We start from the raw sequence: 23054 nt of genomic DNA on the forward strand, positions 1-23054 counted from the left end.
CAGCTTTTCTTTGCTGTTTTATTTACTGTACTCTACTCTATTCTACTTTTTATGTCCTGCTATTTCAATGTTACCATTATAATCTGCATTATAAACATTATAAATTGTATTCTGTCTCCTTTATGAACTGCTCTACTTTGTTTTGCTTCCATTATTAATTGATCTATTTTGTTTCAAAGAAATACTGCTCTATTATTTTTGCTCTATTTATTTTGTTCCCATTATAAACTGCTCTATTTTGTTCTATTTTAAATACCGTGCAATCAGACCCTTTCACTTTTTTACATATTGTTATATTGAGGCCTTCTGCTAAAATATTTTTAAAAATATGTAATCCCTTTCTATCTGCACTCAATGCCCCATAATGATGAGCTCGGAAGTCTTTGCAAATTACTGAAAAGTAAAAAATATGCCATTGACAGAAGTATTCAGACCCTTTACTCAGTACTTAGTTAAAGCACATTTGGCAGTGATTACAGCTGCTGAAAATACTTCCACAGCATGATCCTGCCACCACCATGCTTCACTGTAGGGATGGTATTGAGCAGCTGATGAGCAGTGTCTGGTTTCCTTTAGACATGACGCTTAGATATGAGGCCTAAAAGTTACATCTTGGTTTCATCAGACCAGAAAATCTTTCTTACAGTTTTGTACTGAGGAGAGGCCGCTCTGCCATAAAGCCCAGACTGGTGGAATGCTGCAGTGATGATTGACCTTCTGTAAATTTCTCTCATCTGCACACAGGATCTTGGATGCTCAGTCAGAGTGCCCACCAGGTTCTTGGTCACCTCTCCTACCAAGGTCAATTTTCCCCTGATGACTTAGTTTGATGGGATGTCCAGCTCCAGAAAGAGTCACGGTTGTTCCAGACTTTTTCTATTTAAGACTCATGAAGGCCACTGTGGTGTTGGGAACTGTTGTAGTCTGGAGACCTGTAGTCTTCAGATCTGTGCCTCCATGCAATCCTGTCTCTTTAAGCAGTCCTTTGCTCCTCATGTATGCATGGTCAGATGTAAGACCTTATATAGACACGTGTGTTTCCAAATCACGACCAATTAACCAAATGTACCACAGGCGGACTCCAATCAAGGTGTAGAAACCTTTTAAAGATGATCAAGAGAAATGGGAGGCCCCCTGAGCTAATTTCAAGTGTCATTGCAAAGAATCTGAATTCTTATGTCCATCATAAGACATAAGAATCATTTATTTTAGACCTCAATATAAGTTGAACTTTACAAATGTGCATGTAACAATACACATTGTATGTACTGCTCTATTGTATCGTGTTTCCAATATAAACTGCTGTATTCTGCTTTGTTTCTAGTATAAACTGCCCCATTCTGATGCACCCCACACCAGCGTACCCTATGCTAGTCCATTCCATGTACACTACCACTCTGTTTTGCTCTACCCCATTCTATTTAAAGCAGAAGGAAGGGTTCACAGAAAGCCAGTGTGATACATCCCACCTCTCAGATGTGTCTGTGTGTCTTTTTTTTTTTTTTTTATGAACCTTATGCATGATCATAAGGTTGGGCTCATGATCATCATGAGCCCAACCGGGTCATTTACTCCCAGGATCATATCGGACACCGAGCTTATTAGTGCTGATTCCACCCCTCTGTCAATAGCGTCCTATTATAGGCGCGCCAGGGACGTAATGAGGAGGGCCTATAGCAGAGCTCCACTGCTGTTTTTTTATTTCTGGAGGCATTTGATTAGTTCCTCCTTTGCCTATCTGAGCCCAACAGGAGAGAAACAGCATTACACCCTCCAACAGCTCCTCAGCACCTCTCTCTCTCTCCTCCTTCTCCGCTGTTTGTCTCCCAAACCCAGAAGGACCGGATGGTGGGAGAGCAGCGCGAACAGCACGGCATCGGGCTCGCCTTGCGCTCGGACTCCGCCATGTCCACGGCGTGCGACATTTCGAGGCGCGAGGGCTTCTGAGCGTCACTCTCACGTCCCGTTTCCCCTCCTGCAGCCTTGCCGCGCGCAAAGAGCCCCGTCCGTCCGGGGTTAGACCCCCAGCCGACGAGAAGATGGCTGCCATGAAGATGCTAACCAGCGCGGGGCTCTTCCTGGCGTTTTGCGCGCTCTGCCTGCTGGCCATGGCCATCTGTACCGACTACTGGTACGAGACGGACGCCCGGCGTCACCGGGAACGCTGCAAGAACTACGCGAGCAAGCGCAACGACCCGGGCTACATCTACATCTCCAACCACAACCTGCCTCTCCGCATGCCTGCCTCGGACGCCGTCGGGAGGCAGGACGGAGGGCCGGCACCTCGAGAGAAGCGGCACCTCACGGTCGCGGCGTCGGCCATGGAGTCTCACTGCAGCCGCCAGTTTAACTCCACCATCTCTGGGCTGTGGAGGAGGTGCCACCGCGAGGGCTTCGACCTGGAGACGGATGATCTTATATACAAAGGTGAGGTGCTGGGGTCAGGGTTGGTATTGGCTGGAGCTGCAGCTGCGCTCTTAAATAGGCCAGTAAAGCTGCTAGAATAAGGTTCTTAGGGTAGAAGAACCTTTTGATATTCCTGGAGCTTGTGTCAGGTTGAGGAGTCTTTCATTCATCCAATGAATGTTTGTCAGAGTGGCATCTTGCTCCAAAGAACCCTTTTTGCCATCATGTGGCATGCGTACACCAGCCTGCTTTCCATTACCAGACCCAGCTTACTCCACACCTCCTTTAAAATAGTCAACCTTTAGATTATTAAGAGCTTCTGTCAGGTTAAGGAAGCTTTCAAACCATCCAGATCTTGCTCATCCTCATTTGCTTCCATATTTGTCCCCCAGACCGTTTGTGTAGGTGAGGAACATGTCCAGTACATCTACAGCAGGGTTCATGGTTTGAATGTGTCTTGCACTTCCATTTGTGCAGTCTTCTAGCAGTGCTTGAGGAAACATCTAACTTATGGTAATAGCTTAACCCACATAGGCCCAGCTTACCCATGTCCTATTTAAATAACCAGCCCCTCAAGCTCTGTTAAGGTCATGCTTTAGTCGTTTGCTATAAAGGTGAATATGAAGGTGAGGCGTTCTAGTCAGGGCTGTTATTGGCTAGAGCTACAGCTACAGTAGATGAAAGATGCTAGATGCTAGATGCTAGATAAAGGTTCTTTGTAGGAACTTAAGTGTAGAGGAATTAAAGAATCACTTTGATTCGCTTGCATCAGGTTGAGGAACCTTTAATCCATCCATTGAAGGATCTTTGGAGATCTTTGGTTCTTTCTCCAAAGAACCCTTTGGCCATTATATGTGCTAGAAAAGGTTCTTTACAGAAACCAAAACCACGTACTGCTCCAAGGGCAAAGTGTCAGGTTGAGAAGCCTTGCGTCCACCCAATGAAGGTTCTTTAGATTGGTATCTTGCTCCAAAGAACCCTTTATTACCAGACCAAACTTACTTATACCCCATTACATACACCTTTTGATTCTCCAGGTTAAGGAACGTTTCATCCATCCAGATCTTGCTCCTCATGTGCCTCATGTACAACCTGCTTTCTATTATCAGATCATTTGTGTAGTAGGAACCAACATGTAGAAGAACCACAGAACCTCTGTTGATTCCCCAAGGGCTTGTGTCAAGTTGAGAAACCTTTCATCCATTCAGTGAATTTTCTTTAGAGAACCAAAAGCTGTTCTTCCATGGCATTGTGCCCCAAAAAAAACCTTTGGCCCCCATGTGTGTAGAACAGCCTGCTTCCTGTTTGCGTAGGTGAGGAACATGTTCAGTACATCTACAGAAGGTCCATGATTTAGACATGTTCCTGCACTTCCTCTTGTGCAGCTTTCTAGTACCGCTTAAGGAACCACTTATCTCACTTATGGTAACAACCCAACCTCAGCTTACCCACATCTCATTCAAAATAGCCAACCTCTCAAGGTCTATTAAGGTCATGTTTTATTCATTTGACGTATATGTGAATAGCAACAGAGTCAGTGGCACAAATGCAACATCCCAATCCCAGACTCTCTTAACTATGTCATAGTCCATGGCGCTGGATCCGGCTAAGAGCAGCTCAAGGCCAGCGCCGCTTGCGTTGTCATCTCTTCGATTGTATGATTGAATGCATTTGCATCTGTTAGCAATCCATGAGCTAATGAATTATAATGGGCTAATGGCTCACACGTCTCGAGAGGAGGAAGAGAAAGAGGAACAGAGAGTGAATTATTTATAAGCACACCGGGACAGAAGGAGGCTACGTGGGGAAATCACGGTGCACCAACCAACAGACGTTGAGGAAAGATGTTAGATTCAGGTCTCAGCAAGATGATAGATGGGGTTATGCATATGTGTAAAAGCAATAGAGCACAGGCCATGGTTAGAATAGTCAAATTATAATGATACAATTGTACAATTAAGGTAGCTGCAGGTGTCTAGAGATGGCAGATGGCAAAAGTAAAACGCAATGATTTTCATGACAGGATATTTAGGCTCTATTTCATTATTTTCAAAAAAATAAAACAAAGTTACACATTTTAAAGAAATTATGTCAAAAATTACTTTAAAATTACTTTTGAAATAAACATATTTGTAGTGTTCAGTATTCATAATAACAATACCAATAGAAATACTCCAAAATTACTTGAAATTAAATATTTAATAAGATTGTTTCCTTCTCTTGTAAAGTTGTTGTTTTTGTGTGACCGTGATTATGTACTCTGCTGCAGTAAATTCAGAAAAATAGATGGAAGGATTGATAAATTAGCAATCGGTTAATAATTCAGCCAATCACATTATCAATATTTTGCGAGTTGCTGCAGCATTTTTCAAGGTCCCAGTGTGCTGCATTGAACCGCTAGGTGGCGGATCTCGTGCATGGCTGCAGAACCCAATTAAGGGCAGTGTAGAAAGTGCAGTTTCAAAGCCTAGGCTACATCCAAGGTAGGCCTACAGTTAAACAAGACTAATTATTCTTTTATAATGAAATATGTAATTGGTCATTGGTTTAAAGAATCCATACCCTGCACATTTGCCCCTGAATTTCATCATCTTTTACCAAAAATAGTCAGAAATCATTCTCATTTGACATCTTCCGACCTCTTGCTGTCTCAGAGACTTAGCTAAACAAGCTGCTTTTGATACTGTGCCTTTGGGATTGGGATTGGCCTTTTTTAAAAAGCAGTCTGGGCTGAAGCACTCTGCAACATCAGTGTGAATGGGTGAGGTAAACTGCTTTAAGCTGAATAGGTGGATATATGTTAGTGTTCATCACAAAAACAAGGAATGGGCTATTTTTGTATCTATGTTAAGGACTGTGGAGTGAATAGTATATACAGGCCCTTTAAGTATTGACAATATCCATGATATGTATTTCCTAGTTTTGTAATGTCATAAAAGCATATGCATTGACACATACCCACCTGTTCAGGCTATAGCAGGTTTGTCTGCCTATTCCATGCGGAAGCTGCAGAGTGTTTCAGTCTGGACTGCTTTTTGGATGAGGCAGCCAATTAGAACAGAACACATTTACATATTTCAGTCCTAATTTACATAAATCAGCCTGTCTCATTCCAGAAGATAAATAGAGATTGGGAAACAGTCATGTGAACTGAATTCTGAAGGATACATAGAAAAACACTAAAGCCATAAGAGGACTGCTAATGCATCCATCCAATACATCCATACATCCTTTTCCACATCCTTTCTTTAGGGATCTTCTTACCATTGCAGCCCCATTTCATCCTGGCTTCCAGGTTGCATGTTGCACGCTTGAAGGTTTCTTCATCAATAATTTGTCTATTGGGTTTCCCTGGTGCCTCTAAGTGGCCATATAGATGTCATAAACGATAAAGCTGTGACGAAGCACTCCATCCAGTCTGTCTGAGGAACAGCTATCAGCCAGGATTACATTTCATCCTGATTTATGGCTCAACCTACATCTGTCTCTCTTGCTTAACCCATAGCCTCCTGTTTGAGTTTGTTGCTCCTGGTGGCTGAGCTAGTAGCTTACTGTGACGGATTAAAGGGTATCAATTGTAATCTGTTTGGGGCTTTAAAACATGTAGGATGAGGCTTGAGTTTGAGTTCAGTTTTCACAACAACAGAGAACCTGAGGGAGCAACCTTTAGAGGAGCCAAGACTCAAAAGGGGAAGCCACCTACCTCTTGCACTGTTGCTGGCTGAGGGTAGAGCAAACTGAGGTCTTTTGGGTTGGGAGTTTTGAGAGAGATGAAGCTGTGAGAAATGCTCTGGTAGGGGTTTGTCATTAAGATTGCAGTTATGTAGGGCTGTGCTTGAAAAGGTGTGAAGGAGTTGAGGTTTCACTCATACTGTGCAGAATATACTATATATAGCTCAGACATTTTAGTGTTATCAGCACACTTTCCACTCTCAGGGAACATGCATATCATTGCTGTCTAAAAAGAACCATGTACAGTAACCCCAGCATATGAACCTTAGAATGGGGATGCACCTACACTAAATGTCCAAATGTTTCCAAACACACAGCTTGTCTATTCCCTTTAGGGAAGTGTTGCCTATAGAATAGGACTCTCTGGGGCAGATAAACATGAACCTATTGGCCAACCCATGCCTAATGCCAAGCATGGGTTATAGCCCTAGAGAGGTCCAAATCCCCCCCCCCCCCCCGCATTGAGCTGTGGAGCAGTGGAACTGTTTTTTCTGAAATGATGGGTGGTGCTTCATCCAATACTTTTGGGATCAGATGGGCAGTTGGGAATGAAGTGGTGTGGTTATCATCCAAGATCCTGCCCTCGCTAACGCTCTTGTCTCTGTATGCAATAAATCCTCACAAAATGTAGAGACTGCAAAAAAATCTTTTTTAATTCTCTTTTTTTAATTTGGGAAGAAACAATAAATGAATACATTTGTGTGTGGGAGTTCTGGGCTAATGCCAACATCTGATATTTTTTCAATGCATATAAGTTGATCCTGATTTCTATGGTCATATGGATGCATAAATATTTATGCATATTTAAAGCTGGGCCTACTGTACATCTTCATGGATTAACATCATGGAGGTTGCAAATACAGTTATTTTAGTGTGGATAGTAATGATATTTTTCAATAAAATAAATGTCACTAGATATTGATTTGAAATATCAGTCAAATCTAATTTCTGATGCTGATAAATCTGATGCTGATAATTGTTTTTAAAGCAGTTTTCTGCTGGAACTGATATGATTGCAGTTCTGCTAGTTCAGACCATGCCATCTGAATATGATTATTTGGGAGGAGGCTGAAGAGAACGTTGGACTACAGTTGGACTGGTGGCTTCTGCTTGTGGTAGGAAGCTAGCGCCCCTCTTGATATGGAGTAAGACATTTGACCGAGTTAAAGGGGGGTTGATGGGTTGATGGGTTGGTGGAGAGTTGCGAAGACTTGTCATTGACACGTGAACAAGGTAGAGATGGTGTTAATAGCACGTTAGATTGGAAGGAGGGGTTTCAGGCATGTTCTTCCCAACAGTTTTGTTGTTTAATAACACCACATCATCGTTCACCCCTACCTTACATAAAACAACAAAATGTCACTTTCAGTTGTGGTCCATTTTTATTGATCCATCCATCATGTTATGTTGGCCATCGTTAGTACTTAGGGTTATTTGTATTCTCAATTCATAGATATTTAATGAGGTGAGATCAGTAAATTAGCATCTTTTCTACTCAAACAGAGTGTTATTAGGTGTGTGATTAGAGGATTAAGAAGTTTAAATATCTGAATAACTTTCACATAATGGAAAGGTTCTGTACAATTAGACTTTCCCTCTTGAAACTGTATATGCAAGCTAATTGTGCGATAATGTTTGTTTGTGAGTATCAGCAGTAGCATATGGTCAGGTGGCATGAAGTCTTAGTAGGCGTCCAATGTTTAGGATGCTCTAGAAATGACTCATAACTTGTTATTTTTTTTCAAAGCCAAAGAACAGACTGTTTCATGCCCTAATGTTATCTGAGCTGCAAAGAAAGAACCCTGTTCAGTATGTGTCAGTCGCCACAGGCATTTGGCTTGTTTTCACATGATAACAGCTCAGTGCTTGGGCCACTGTTTGTGTTGATGATGAAACACCATGTCCAAATGTTTGTGGACACCCCTTCTAATGCATTCAGCTACTTCACGTTGCGTTCATTGCTGACACAGATATGCAAACACACACATACAGCTTGTTCAGCCTCTGTAGAGAAGTATTGATGGTAGAATAGGACTTTCTATAGCAGATAGACATGAACCTACTGGTACCATACCTAATGCCAGGTGTGGGCTAGAGGGCAGCGTTGAGCTGTGGAGCAGTGGAACTTTCTTCTCTGGAATGATGGTGCTCCGTCCAATATTTTTGGGATGAGTTGAGGAGTTGTCTCCAAGTTGGCTGCACCGCACATTCACAGTAGTATTATATAGTGCTTCTATCTATTTGTGTCTCAATAAATCAGTAGTACATACTGTATGGTCCAATGTCTGTCTGTGGACATGTTTCCATGATGTATGGATGCGCAAAATACAGTTGAATGCATTATCAATTGGTAATCGCCCATCAAAAGTGGGACGTATTTTGGTTAGTGTGTTACGTCATTCCCAGCTCTGACATCTGACTTCAGAGGTCAATGATACACAGCATTATTTTGAGCATATTAAAGACATAAAATCCCAATAAAGGGTGACAGTGGGCTTTGTATCACTGTCCTGTCATAACCTCATAATTTGCCTCAAGCAGCACTTTATGTGGTGTGAACATTTCATGATAAATTGACCAACAGAAGTAGCCCAAAATGACTTGGCATAAAATTATGCTTCATTAAGAACACATTAAAGGTCCTGTGATGTTCACTTTTCCTCTAAAGCACAGCTATGTTTACATGGGTTTAAGAATGATGACACCATATAAATCTTTATCTTTACATATTTAAACATATGGACATTTAATCTTTTTTAGAACAATATTGAGAGATACAGGTAATATGACAAAACAAGTAAGCCTGAAGAAATTGTAAAATGTAGTAAATAAAAAATGATAAAAAATCATTATTATTAGTATTATTAGAATCAGATGCAACACATCAGCTCTTGCCAGCTCTTGGGAGTTGTGCAAGGAGGAAACCCGTACACAAGACTACAGTTTGCAAAAGAAAACACCTAGACCAGGTATGAAAACAACAATAACAAAGGACCATCCATGGGTTGCTTCTCCACATTTCTGGTAATACCACATAAGATGCTAATATTGGTGTGGCACAACAGATAAAACCACTAGCAGCTAGCAGCTAGTGAGCTATTACACCATGTGGGAGACCAGGGTTCGATTCCCAGTCTGGGTGACTATCCTGTGCTGCACCAATAAGAGTCCCTGGGCAAGACTCCTAACACTACATTGGCCCGTAATTAATTGGCCTGTAATACGAGTTACCTTGTAAGTCGCTCTGGATAAGAGCGTCTGCTAAATGCTGTAAATGTAAATGTAATATTTGGAGACGATAAGAAAAAAGAGGATACTACTATGAACTGAATAGGTGGAAAGCTCACAGAAACATTGAAGTCCAAATGGCTTGTTTCAGTTGGTCAGTTTTCTCACATTAAGATTTTGGAGATGGAAAGTTCAGCTGCAACAGTGTTTACAGTGGCAATGACTAATTTCCTGCTTCTACACCGCCTCCTAGTTCTTGACCCTGATGTGTTCCTAATGCAAAAGAACCTGGAGGCCAGCAACCTCCTTTTGCTCAAACTTGATCTGCATTTGTGCTGTGTTTGCCCTTTGTACATCTGCTGATGCTGCATTTCCACACACAATAAAACAAGCAGCTACAGCCAAACAAAACAACTCAGCACGAACGGAGCAGGCTATTATCTTCCGCAGCAGGCTCTGCCCATAAGCTTCCACTGATAGAGAAGACAGAGTCCTGCCTTAGAGCTGATGGCCTTGGCCTTGCGTGACTGAGAATAAGCCTGGTATATGTTCAGAGCCTGTGTTCATAAGCCATTACAGAGTAGGAGTGCTGATCTTGTATTGCGACTAAAGTTATTTTAAATGGATGAATAAGCAGGTTCTAGATCAGCTCCTTCTAGAAACTTGCATAAGAACTTCTGTGTGTCTTAGCTGAGTGAGATTTTTTTTTATCTCTTTTTTCTTTCAATCTTCAGCATTGTTCACCTTCCTTTGAGTGGCTCTGCATAATGCAGAGTCCAGGTCTTTGCTGGGTTTCGGCTCTTGGTAATGCATTAGCAACCTAAAAAGCGTGGGGTCCAGAGGTTGTGTAAAGATAACTGGCAGTGCCTGTCTTCTTGCATAGGTCCCATCTTTAGAAATCTGTTGCTGTACACGTGCCAGGTGCCAGTTAGCAGGTTCACCTACCTCATCTCTGCAGTCATTAGTATGGCTGTTTTTTTTTTTATTATTATTACTGTAGAATAATACAGAATTACACAGTATTTCCTATGCAGAGAACTTCATTAACAAATATACCACAGAATAGAAGAAAACAGGACAAATCCGTATCATACACACGGGTATCCACTGTAGATAGGATGTTGTGGCTGGGGGGTTATAAGTAGGCCTAAGTTGTATGTTTATCCTAACTACAGTTGATACCTGTATCATCGTCAAGAACTGACTGTTCACCTACTGCCTAGTAAATCCAACCCGTGGCGGATGCCACTGTAGATGTAAATAATAAGTGTTTTTCTCTGCTTTTGCTGATAGGGTTATTTTTTTCCATCATCCTCATGCCACAGATCTCCTATTAACATAACAGTCCTGAACAGAATTCTGAAAAAACTTGTCCATAGTTCATTTGAAAAACTGATCTACCAAATAAACATCTGAAAAATAAGACAATCGGTATAATGAGGGTGTTGGAGTGTGTGTGACTGCTGTAATGTTTTCCCTACTGTAATGACCTCTGGCGTGCCGAGAGCAGAGGTGTGAAAAGGGTCTATCCCTTCTATCTGTCCTTGGGCTGAGGCTGAAAAATAAGTGAGTGATGCAGCCAAACGATGATCTAAAACAGACAATCAAATAAACATCTGAACAGGTGAGAAGAAATAAGCACAAATGCGGTGGAGTGGCCTGGTCAAAGACCTTGACTACAATAGAGATGATGTAGTAGGGCCCTAAAAAGGCAGTTCTGTTGATATCTCAATTAAAGTGGGCTCAGATTTCCCCTGAAAAGACTGATATAAAAGTGTGGCAAGTGATTACAGTTATTGCTGCTGAAGATCAAGCAACAAGCTAATTTTAATAGTTGAATAACTTCATGCTCAATAAACATATCCAATAAGGTTGGTTGTAGTCTAAGGTTCTATTTGTCCAGTATGACTTTCTATAAATACATCATGTATCAAAATGTTTGTGGACACTCCTTCTAATGAATACATTTAGCTATTTTAAGCTGCACCCATTGCTGATACAGATGTGCAAATTCACACACCCACAGCTCCTGTAGAGAAGTATTCTGTATTGCCAACAGAATAGGATTTAACATGAGCCTATTGGCACCATGTCTAATGCCAGGTGAGTATAAAGCACTGAGCTGTGGAGCAGTGGAACTGTGTTGTCCGGAACGATGGTGCTCTATCCAGTACTTTTGGGATGAGTTGAGGAGTTGAACTCTTAAAAAATACTCTTGATATTGGAAAAAAAATAACATTTATATGCCGGATGTCCCAAAACATTTGTCATTATAGTGTATGTAAAACATTCTGGTTGTACAGTCATTCAGAATGCAGTAATAATCTGTCTGTCCTGTCGGTGTACAGTTATAGACTATAGCTCAACAATAATTGATTTAATAAAGTACACCTATTGTATATGACTGGTATAATGAAAAAGCCAATAGTTGTAGATAGGCGTACCTAATAAACTGCATATGTGTGCATGTTTGGGTATAAAAAGCCAATGTCTACAGTTGACTCCAGTGTAGTGATTCATGGACTCCTGTAGTTGCAATTCAGATTAATTATTCAGTGGAAAGTGTGTATAGGATGTCTACTCTGCTGATTGATTTTCTATCATGCAGAGTTGACTCTAAGGTTTGCTTGCTGTAATATATGAAATTAATTGGTGTTATTTTCTCACCTGCTTGCTTTAGCTTAATTAGAGGCGGATCAGGAAGAATGGCACTCAGTACAAATCCTCTATAACACAGCTGGCTGTCTGACTCGCTCTCTCTCCCTCTCTCTCTCTCTCTCTCTCTCTCTCTCTCTCCCATTTTCTGTCCCTCTGTCCCTGCCAAACAAGGCAAGCAATCCTGCGCATGACATACAGGATGTTCAGAATGACTCATGGACTCCATGGAAGCATGTGGATAATCTTGTGTGTTTCATTTAACGCAGTTAGTGGTGTTTGTGTATTCTGCTCTTCTGGAGCTCCTGGAGGCAGAGGTGGAGCTTAAGGCCAAGCAAACCAAAAACCAAAGCTCACAATGTTGTCCAACGTTTTTATTCACTTTCAAGTTATTATATGGGGAAATTACATGTACCGAATAAATGATATAAAAAATACCTAAAAATAATAATGGAGCATTCAAAGTATCAGTCATTTTTGGTGGGTGCTCTGGGAATCACAGTAAGTGCATGCATGCAACTGATGTCAAGAGTCTGGCTGAGATTGAAATGAGAGAGACGGCCAGAAAGTTGGACACAAGATAAAATAAAACTCAATAAAACTACAATTTTAAGACACTGTATGTAAACTGTATGCCCAAATGTTTGTGGACACCCCGAATATAAGAATTTAGCTGCTTTAAGCTGCACCAATTGCTGACACAGATGCCCACGTACAGCTTGTTTAGTCCATATGGAGAAGTATTGTCAATAGAATAGGACTCTCCTAATTTCAAGTGTGGGCTAGAGGGGTATAAAGCCCCTCAGCATTGAGCTGTGGAGCAGTGGAACTGTGTTCTCTGGAATGATACTTTTGGGATGAGTTGAGGAGGTGGGTTGATGATCATTCTACATCCTGACCTCACTAACGTTCATGTCACTGAACGCAATAAAATTCTCACAGCAATGCTCCAAAATCTAGTAGAAAGCTTATCTTCCCTGGACAGTAGAGAAGTAGAGAAGCAAAAAAACTTCTTTTTTTTTGAGCAGGTGTCCCAATACTTTTGTCCTTGTAGCATAGGCCGATATACACTATAAACTGCTTGATTGGCTGATTGAATCCTATAACATAAGTGTTTATTTGAGACATTGACTGCTACTTGAGTCTTGCGCTCTGGTTGGCTGTTCCTAAAAGCTGATGAACTATATCTTGGCTCTGAGCAGCTGCTCATGTAGTATTAGGAGTCTATCCCAAGGATTCTTGTTTATACAGCAATAGAATTCCTTTCTGGAAGGGCACTTGAACCTTTGGCTTGTGTAAAGAGCAATGATGTGATTCACTATGCCAGTGGTTCCAACTCCTGGTCATATAGAGTACCCTGTTTAAGAGCTTTCTTGTGTCCTAAGATAGTTGATCCAAGTTCTTTCTGATCCACCTTCCTTCTTGAGCCATTATTGGCGAGGGGGGTGAGTGTGCATAAAACAGACTCTAGGACCAGGCTTGGAAGCCTGTGCACTGTACCATCCAAATGTTAAATATTGTACAACTCAATAAGGCAGCTAATGTTGGTAGTAAATGTGGATTTTAAGCGTATACCTCACTTGCCATTGAAAAGTCAGATGGAGGGGCTGATGAATGCTGTCAGATGTTCAGACATGTCACTGCTGGGAAGTGCTGGTTTGGCGTCCTCACAGTTAAAATAAATGCCACAACTTATGTTAATTCATGCTGATAATGCAATGCAATCAAATTTTATCATCTCCAGTTTTTGTCAGTTTACCTGCTTAAGGCTTTTCCAACTCATTGAATTTGATAATGCAGGGAATCAATAGCCAGTATGATTACTGTCTCTCAAAACCATTTTCAGCGGCCGAGGAGTGCCAGTGGAATGAGATTTGTGCAGTCACACTTTTCCCCATTTGCCCTGCAGTTATGTTCTTCCATTTTCACAGTGGAGCTGCAGTGGAGCTAGTAACATCATAATGTTTCATAGTAATATAGTGTGTAAACATACACTAAATGGACAAAAGTATTGGGACACCTGCTCATTCATAGTTTCTTCTGTTGGATAACAACAAACTGTCCAGGGAAGGATTTCTACTACACTGTGGAGCAGTGCTGTAAGGATTTGATTGCATTCAGTGACGAGAGTTACTAAGGCCAGCCCCACCTCCCCAACTCCCCAACTCCCCAACTCATCCCACAAGTACTGGATTGAGCACAAACTGTCATTCCAGAGAACACAGTTCAACTGCTCCACAGCTCAGTGCTGGGGGGCTTTTTTATACCCTTTTAGCCCACACCTGGCATTAGGCATGGTGCCAATAGGTTCATATTTATCTGCTCCAGAGAGTCCGTAGACTGTGTATGTGCATTTGCACATCTGTGTCAGCAGTGGGTGCAACTTAAAGTGACTGAATGCATGTAGTGTGTTTATTTGTATTTAAAAACATTGTCATTAAAATGTTTCCCCCCAAAAAATGTCTTTCTGCCCTATTGTAGTGGCTCTCTGTGGAATGCTTGTCCTCACAGCACAGACTGTGGGTTGTTATTCTGTGTGTCTTACTTCTGTCTGTTTCCAATAGGTGTGATTCAGAGATGTACTCCAGTGAAGTACCACTACACCTCTTCCATCCTGCCCCGAAACCTGCCGGTCAATATCACTAAGACCATCCGTCAGGATGAGTGGCATGCCCTGCGTAAGTCTTCAGGAAACCCTACCTGTTCTACAGCAGAACTGGCAAATAGTTTATACTCAAATACACATGCATTACGCATAATAGGAATTTAGTTTTTGTTACAGGGACGCACAGTGCACAGTGCCTGACAACATTTACAGTAGTAAAATACTACACTCTCTTACATTTCTCTCTCTCTCTCACACACACACACACACACACACACACACAATGATACCTGTAAACCTTACATATACCCTATATATATTTGGGGACAAAACAAAGCATTACAGGAGGTTTGTCTACTGTTCACATATGATTCATATAAATGATATTCTCTTTCCTATATTCACATGTGAACAGTAGACAAACCTCTTGTAATGCAGTTTTTTCCCAAAAAATATAAATAATAATGATTTAATAAAATACAATATTATTAAGTTACCAGTTATTATTAGTCATTAAGAACAAGGGCCAGTAGAACAAAATTGGCCAATTTAAAATATTGATATAATATTTTATAAATTATATCAATTAAAGTGGGATTTTTGTTAAAATTGTAAGCAGTAGTATTCCTGAGTGGAGAAGGGACAAAATATGCTAATAAATGAGATCAGTGTGTTGACACAACCATCCTTGCAACAACTAGTATATTCATTCTAAAAACAGAGGTCCGGTAGGTTTCTGCTGGAGTATCTGTCAAGTGTTAGATATATTAAACTCACAGTTTAATACTAACACTCCCCCTGATCAGAGATTCTGATGGTTAAGCCCCCTCGCAGATACGCAGTCTCACTGGGTATGTGCGAGGAGCTGGAGAGATTTGTCTGTCCAGATGAATGGTTGTAAAGTTTGCCTAGGTGCTCTTAGACTCTAGAATCTATGGATGTGATTATTTTTGATGTATCTGGATCATGTCAGTGTATTGCATCACTTTATGTGGACAGTAAAACTTTAGTAATACAGTATTACTTAAGTCCTAGTATTGTAAAAGTACAATATCACAGAACAAAATGATTCATAACCTGGGAGGATTTGAGTTGAGTCATTGTACATGTGATGCCTTTTCTGGCTGAAGTTTGCGGTGATTAAAGAAAGTGCTGCTGTGTTTGTGTGTGTGTGTGTGTGTGTGTGTGTGTGTGTGTGTGTGTGTGTGTGTGTGTGTGTGTAGATCTGCGGAGGATGACCGCAGGCTTTGTTGGCATGGCCGTCTCCATCATCCTGTTTGGATGGACCATCGGGGTGCTGGGCTGCTGCCAGCAGCATGATCTCATGCAGTATGTAGCTGGGCTACTCTTCCTCATGGGAGGTAAGTGAAACTGCATGTGTGTGTGTATGTGTGTGCGCTGTCAGAGCCGGTTTTGCTGCTACAAATGAGTGTTTTTAATGTAATTATTTTATTTTATTTTAACCCCCCTCCCCACACTTTACCCTAATAGAAAGAACCCAGATGCCTAGTTTTCATTATTACCAGTATTTCCTCAGAAGTTAACAAATGAATCAAGGGGACTAAAATTCATGTTGATTTTGTTGGAGTAACTGTCTCTACTGTCCAGGGAAAGCTTTCCACTTGATTTTGGAGCATTGCTGTGAGGATTGTTTGATTGTATTCAGTATTCAGCATTAGTGATGTCAGGGTGTTGAATGATCATCACCCCAACTCATCCCCAACTCCCTAACTCATCCCAAAAGTATTGGATGAAGCACCAACCATCATTCCAGAGAACACAGTTCCACTGCTCCACAGCACATTGTGTGTGTGTGTGTGTATGTGTGTGTGTGTGTGTGTGTGTGGAGGGGGGGATTGGTGCCTAGTATTGGGCATGGAACCCATAGTTTTATGTTTATCTGCTCCAGAGAGTCCTGTTCCATTGGCAGTGCTTCTCTACAGGGACTAGACAAGCTCTGAGTGTTTAAAGCAGCCAAATGCATTCATTAGAAGGGGTGTCCACAAACATTTGGACATATAGTGTATAAAGGTGAGAAATTATACTGTGGATGTCCGGGTCCTGCATTTAAAGGGATTTGATCTTAAATCTGAGATCAGATCGCCATCTAGTGGTGTGTTTACCACAAGCTTGAGCTTGTCTTATTTGGACTCATTTGGATTTTTTTTCATATGAAGGAAAAACACAGAATGTGGACATCAGGTTGTTGGATTGTCATATTACTTTCATTCACTTTCATTTTTATTACATTTTGGTAAATGCTGTATGACGTACTTCTCAAAATTCATCCTTGGACTTGACTTTCTTTTATTAATTTTCATTTTTTATCACTGAATTCACATCTGTAGTCTTTTTGTAGTCTCCTTGTATAATTTTTAAAGCATATAAATAACTCACAGCATGAGCTAGCCAGCCTTCTTCTTCTCCTTCTTCTCCTTCTTCTTCTCCTTCTCCTTCTCCTTCTTCTTCTCCTTCTTCTTCTTCATGTACTAATAAGGATGTCAAACACTTTATTTTCCCTCTTCTATATATAAAGACCACTTTTATTTCTCCTGCCCATTAATGCTAACAGGATATCAACATATCTGCCATTTCTTTGTCCTGTAGGAACCTGCTGTATTATCTCGCTGTGTACGTGTGTGGCGGGCATAAACTTCGAGCTGTCGCGGTACCCCCGCTATCTGTACGGCCTGCCTGAAGACATCAGCCACGGCTACGGCTGGTCCATGTTCTGCGCCTGGGGCGGCCTGGGACTCACCCTGCTGGCCGGCTTCCTGTGTACGCTGGCGCCATCTCTCAGCAGCACCTCGGCCCGCACCACCATCCACAAGCCCCGGCATGAGAACGGGACTGTGTGAGCAGGGTGCAAAAGGAGCTGCCTTCTCTTCAACATCTGCACAATGTCTATGGAATTGTCAGGACACCACAGCTGGACTGTTGAAATCACCATTCTGTTTGCATTCACACCACTCATCAATCTCGCCATACTTGGTGTGTTTTTCAAGAGTTTTTAATGCTATTTATTGGAGAAGACCAGATCTAACAGTGTTCCACTCATCCAGAAGACTATGTTCTATGGCCACTGTGGAACCAACCCATTTCTCCACTTCACAGAGGATGAAATACATCAGCACACAAAGAGTGTAAAACAGTCCTTCCCACAGACACATACACATCAGCACAAGAACTGAACAGCACAGAAAATGTAAACACACACACACACACACACACACCATACAGGCTAAACATTGTGCAACATTCTTCTCCTCTGTTCTGGAGCTAAATGGAGCTACACACAGCATGGACACCTTCTCCAACAATTTTGCTCTTCTCTTGCCAGCACACTCAAAAAAAAAATGCCTGGGAAGCGACTGTTTATTTCTCTTTTGTCTTAAAATGGTGCTCTGTTTTCACAGTTTCACATCTGCTCACACACAGACACACGTACACACACAAACACACACACACTCTTCAAGATTCCAAGATGTCTTGGGAGATGACACTGAGAAGCTTACAAGCAGGGGCAAGCAGCAAACACCCAGCCAAAAGCCATGGTTCTTTTCTCTCAGTGGTTTGTACTGCATTGTTCTGGATTCGGTAGACAGTTAAAGGCTCCATCAGGACTTGCTGAAGCTGAAGCACCTGAGTAACTTAACTTTGAGTTGCTATAGACTGTATTATTAAGGCTACATGCATTCTGTACTTCATGAGGGACCTATTACTTTGTAGCATTTGGTGCTTTTTTTCTGAAAGGCCTCCCTCTATTGTACCACCACAAAAAACTGCCTGCTACAGCAAATCCTGATCGGAGCTTTAAAATAAAAGAAAAGCAATGTCAACAAAACTCAGCGGCGGTTATTAGAGAGCTGAAGGATGTGGACGAATCGTATGAAAAGAGCACGACTTAAGCCTGAGGACTTTGCAGAAGAAGTAGCGCAGAAGGGATAAGCAGAGTGGAGAGATAAAAGAAACATAGACCCCACAGCTTCAAGAAGTAAACTTTCTGGGGCCTCTGAGTCTGTATGTATAAATCCTTTTTTTGTGTGTGTGTAGATTTCAGGTTTCTGTTCATATGAAACGGTGCTGGAGAATGAAGGAGGAAGCCTCCTTTTGTTCCCCTCATTATGACAGCCACAGCAGGCAACCCTGGTCTCCAGTGTTTTGAGGAATTAGGCGTGCAGCCATGTTAAAAGTTGGGACACCCAATGAAATTCTTCATCTTTTTAAACATATTTAAACACGGACATTTGATCTTCATTTAAATAAGATTGAGAGGTGCTGGTTTGTTTTGGGTTTTTTTACAGCACACCTCCAGTGAAAATCAAACCTATGTAGTCTATTTCTGATATGTGCTGTACTTTGACATCAGCTGTGGCGAGAATTACCTCTAGGTCCCATGATGAGATTTTAGGATTGTTGGAGGCTTGTTTATGCATCTTGTGTTCTGACTTGGTCTTCGCTTTTATGTCACTTCAACCGCTCCACTGCCACTCCTGGAAAATACGTAATAACCGTGAGACCACATTGTCCACTATTCGCACTCGTGGCTGGTGCCCAGGCGAAACTAAGTGCCTCATCTCAATGAATTAATTGTGAAGGCGCACCATGCCCCTCCTCCAGCGGAAATGATGTGAGAAATCCAAGCGGTCACAGAAGGTGCTTTTAAAATGCCAGGTGTGACCGACTATGCGTTTCGGCAGTTAATATGTGATGGGGTAAGATGGGCTCCACGAAAATCTTCTCTAACCATGTTCGGATCATCTGCAGCTGATTTGCTGCACCTGATTCAAACTTTAGACATTTTAAGTAATGTGAAGGAGTCTTAACTTTTTCCTCACGAAAAGATTTTTCACAAAGATTTCTTCATCTCTAAACATTGTTCGAATGAAGATCAAATAAAGATTAAATATGTTAAAAAAGACAAAGGTTTTCACTGGGTTCTCTAGTGTTTTCACATGACTGTAATTCAGTCCATGTTGACACACAGTATGGTGTATGAATAACTGAGCAGACTTAATTTAACAGCAATGTTTGTTTAAAAAAAAAAAAAAAGCCTTTCTGAGCATCATTTGTTGTAGAGATGAATTCCTATTGTGAACCCATGACAGAAGAAATCCTATTATTAATGATGGTTCATTAAAACAGAAATATTGATTGAATTGTCTCAAATGAATCACGTAGAGTGCCACTGCCTAGTTATTGGATGGTGTATAGAGAAGTGTGTCCTGTTGGTGCAGTATGGGTGCATATTGTATATTGGCATGTAATGTACTGTAATGTTTACATTACCCAGACTCCGCTTGAGTCACAGCCGACCCTGCGTCCTCCTTTTACTGTCATTAATGAGTAGATGGAGGCTCAGGGAACTTTTCTTGAGGTGTATCTTCTTGGTTGAACACAGTCAACCCTAATTGGATACAAAAGCTTAGTAATTAATTTCTTTGAACTGAATGCACCGACTCACCCTTACTGTTGATGCAAATATGGATTGCACTCTAGTCTGTGAGTACTGTAGCCAAGACTACAGGCTGTGATAAAGCACAGTGGTTTTAAATCAACTAATGATGCCTCAAAGGTGCTTACCAAATGCACAAGAGTCACAGAGACTTATAAATCCTGATCCGGGATCTGAGCACAACACAGTAACTATTATTTATTCAGAACTAGGGTTTGAAGGTAAAGCAGGGGTATTCACTTTTGCTATGTGTGGGCCACAGTTCAGCACAGTTTGATGATTTCTCCGCTCAGACACTCCTGATTCAGGAGTAAAGGTGTACCTTTAAGTAGTACCTTTATTCATATTTCAGTTCAATGCAAAGGTTTTGCTAAATTCCCAATGCAGAAATAAATAAGAAGTCCCTGAAAATGTACCTTATGTACCTTTTTGTTTTTATCCTAATTTGCACTCTATTTTCTTCCTAATTTTGTCAAGCCAATTAACCAAGACACCCTCCCAACCACTAGAACTTCCCCCATCACTTGCAATGCTCTTGACACCAGGAGGGTGAGGAGAAGCACATCTCTGATACATGTGAAGTCAGTCACCTCCTCTTTTTTAATTGCTTCTAATGCAACATCACTAGGCAGCCAACATGCTCTGTAGAAAGCGATACATTAGCCAACAGATGCCTGTGCCTGCCAGTATCACAATAGGAGCGATGAGGGGAGAGCGCACAGTCAGTTGTGCTCTCCCAGGCTCAGGCTGCGGATGGAAAGAAGCATGACCCATTTGAACTTGCGATTCCTTGGCCATAGTCTGCAGAGCCACTCTGAACAGTATTAAACATTATACAAGAAATCTTGTAGTAAAATGTCCTACCTACCCACATTATCCACGTTATTATGCTAGCCTGAAGCTAATATGTTCATATGGGAAGTGTGCTTTTTTTGCTGTACTCAGTTGTAAAGTAGAGGAACCAGCTTATTTAAAGGAGGGATGATCAGCCCTCATTTTATAGTATTGTACTGAATACGGTATGGTCGTTATTAAGATGACTAGGGCAGAGTGGGGGACTACCAATTTTTTTTTTAAATATAAAAAAAAGGTTTTATAACACAAATGAAAGTGTCAACTTTAAATGTATAAAATGTTTTTTTGCTTTTTTTGATGCACTATGTAAATATTTAATGAACAGTGAATAATGAACAGTGCTAAAACAGCCTGTTTTGATTTTATTGTTTCCGTGATGTCACAAAACCAGCGCATTTGTATAAATCCGCTTATTTAACTTACAGCACTAGCCATTACAGTCCTACCCAGCCCTACTTCATGCTGAAGTAATGAGGACCATTTTAACCCAGACTGTTTTTGAATGCTTCCAGGGCAGCCAATTGGAACGCAGATTCTTTACATACACCGATCAGCCATAACATTGGCACCACTGACAGGGTCATCGTCTACAGCATCTGTCCTGGGGTGGGATATTTTAGGCAGCAAGTGAATAGTCAGTTCTGGAAGTATGTGTTAAAATTAGGAAGAACGGGCAATCATAAGGATCTGATAAGTTATGATGGCTAGACGACTGGGTCTGAGCATCTCCACAACATCCAGCAGGTCTTGTGGGGTTTTTCTGGCATGCAGTGGTCAGTACCTAGCAAAAGTACTCTAAGGAAAGGCCTTTAGAGGTCCATGCCGTTAATGAGCAAATCTGTTGTGGCGGTACAAGGAGGACCTACTCAGTATTCGTTATTAGGTTATTAGACATAAAGACAAGTTGGAAACGGGTCATATCATAATGGTCATAAAAAACAACATAAAAATTGTCATCCCTCTTTCCTCCACTTTTTTTTCTTTAGTCTGTTGAATGTATTGCTCGACCCCAATGTGAGGCCTGTATTAAACTTTAGAGGCTTATACTGAACTACACTTTATGAAATACAATAGTTTTTAAGACAGCATATTTACTAAACGGTGCTGTACTGCGGCCTTCTATCTATCTAAATCAGAAGTGAATACCCCTAATGTAAGATCACAGCTGCAGTTTTTTGGGTGAGAAGGTAAATGTAAAGAGGTTGTTGTTTGTGGGTTACTCTGTTTTCCTATGATAATGAGATCCACAATTTCTGGAGATAAAGAGACTGTTTTCCTGAGATAAAACATTGGTTAAATTTGAGCTCAACAAACAAAACATGAATGTGCAGAGGCCTACTGAGATGTACATCACACTAACATGCTGTAAGCCTGCTGGTAGAAGGATATCCTGATTACTAAATTAATGTAAGCCTATTTCAACATTTCAAAAGGGTATTAAAAGGGTATTAAAGTATTGCCTGCACATTGTATATGTGTGTAAGTTTTATATCTGTTATCTTGGAAAATCGCCCTTTGTTTTTATCTCAGAAATAATTATCTTGAAGTGATAATGACACACACAACTGGAGATCTTGAAGTAATAAGGTAAACTGATTGTACTGAATTATATTTAAAAGTGTGGTGTATTATAAGGAAAAACATGATACACAGTGTTCTCTGGTGTGTTTTGAGGGAAATATATGGTGTATATGTCTAAGTATTACATCTTGGCATAGCACAGAAAAATACAGGGAACAGTTGTGGACAAGAAACATCAAATGTTGCTAAGGGTCATGAATTATTGGATGCTCAAGAAAGAAGAAGAGTGAGGGAGGGTGGGGGACTAAGCAGCTTGAGGAGATAAACATTTGTACAATAGCCATTCTTTATTTTGCCAGTCAAAGTAGCACCATTTTCATTTTGTATGAACCGTTTTTATTGGTTCATTGGGTGAAGCAGGTGGTTCAGGAACACAGGAATCATTGTCTCGCATGTCCTTATGGCAGTGAATTGACTTCAATGTATTAAGAGACTTGTGTCCATTTTTTAATGATTTTTATTTTAAGGAAATAAATTGTAAATAACATTTACATCGTGATGTGTCAGTTGCTTTGGTCTCAACTTCCATGTCTTTAA

The 23054-nt window shown here is 41.0% G+C and overlaps 1 protein-coding gene across 1 annotated transcript; it reads left to right on the forward strand.

Annotated features, from left to right (window-relative positions):
* Positions 1-1680: 1680 nt before the first annotated feature.
* Positions 1681-22998, forward strand: tmem276b (transmembrane protein 276b). Its single transcript, XM_072671636.1, has 4 exons — positions 1681-2427; positions 14586-14699; positions 15850-15987; positions 17234-22998. The coding sequence occupies exons 1-4, from the start codon at positions 2040-2042 to the stop codon at positions 17482-17484; spliced, it is 891 nt and encodes a 296-aa protein (XP_072527737.1). The 5' UTR covers positions 1681-2039; the 3' UTR covers positions 17485-22998.
* Positions 22999-23054: the final 56 nt, after the last annotated feature.

The sequence above is a fragment of the Salminus brasiliensis genome, chromosome 25 (genome assembly GCF_030463535.1).
Source record: "Salminus brasiliensis chromosome 25, fSalBra1.hap2, whole genome shotgun sequence".
Taxonomy (NCBI): domain Eukaryota; kingdom Metazoa; phylum Chordata; class Actinopteri; order Characiformes; family Bryconidae; genus Salminus; species Salminus brasiliensis.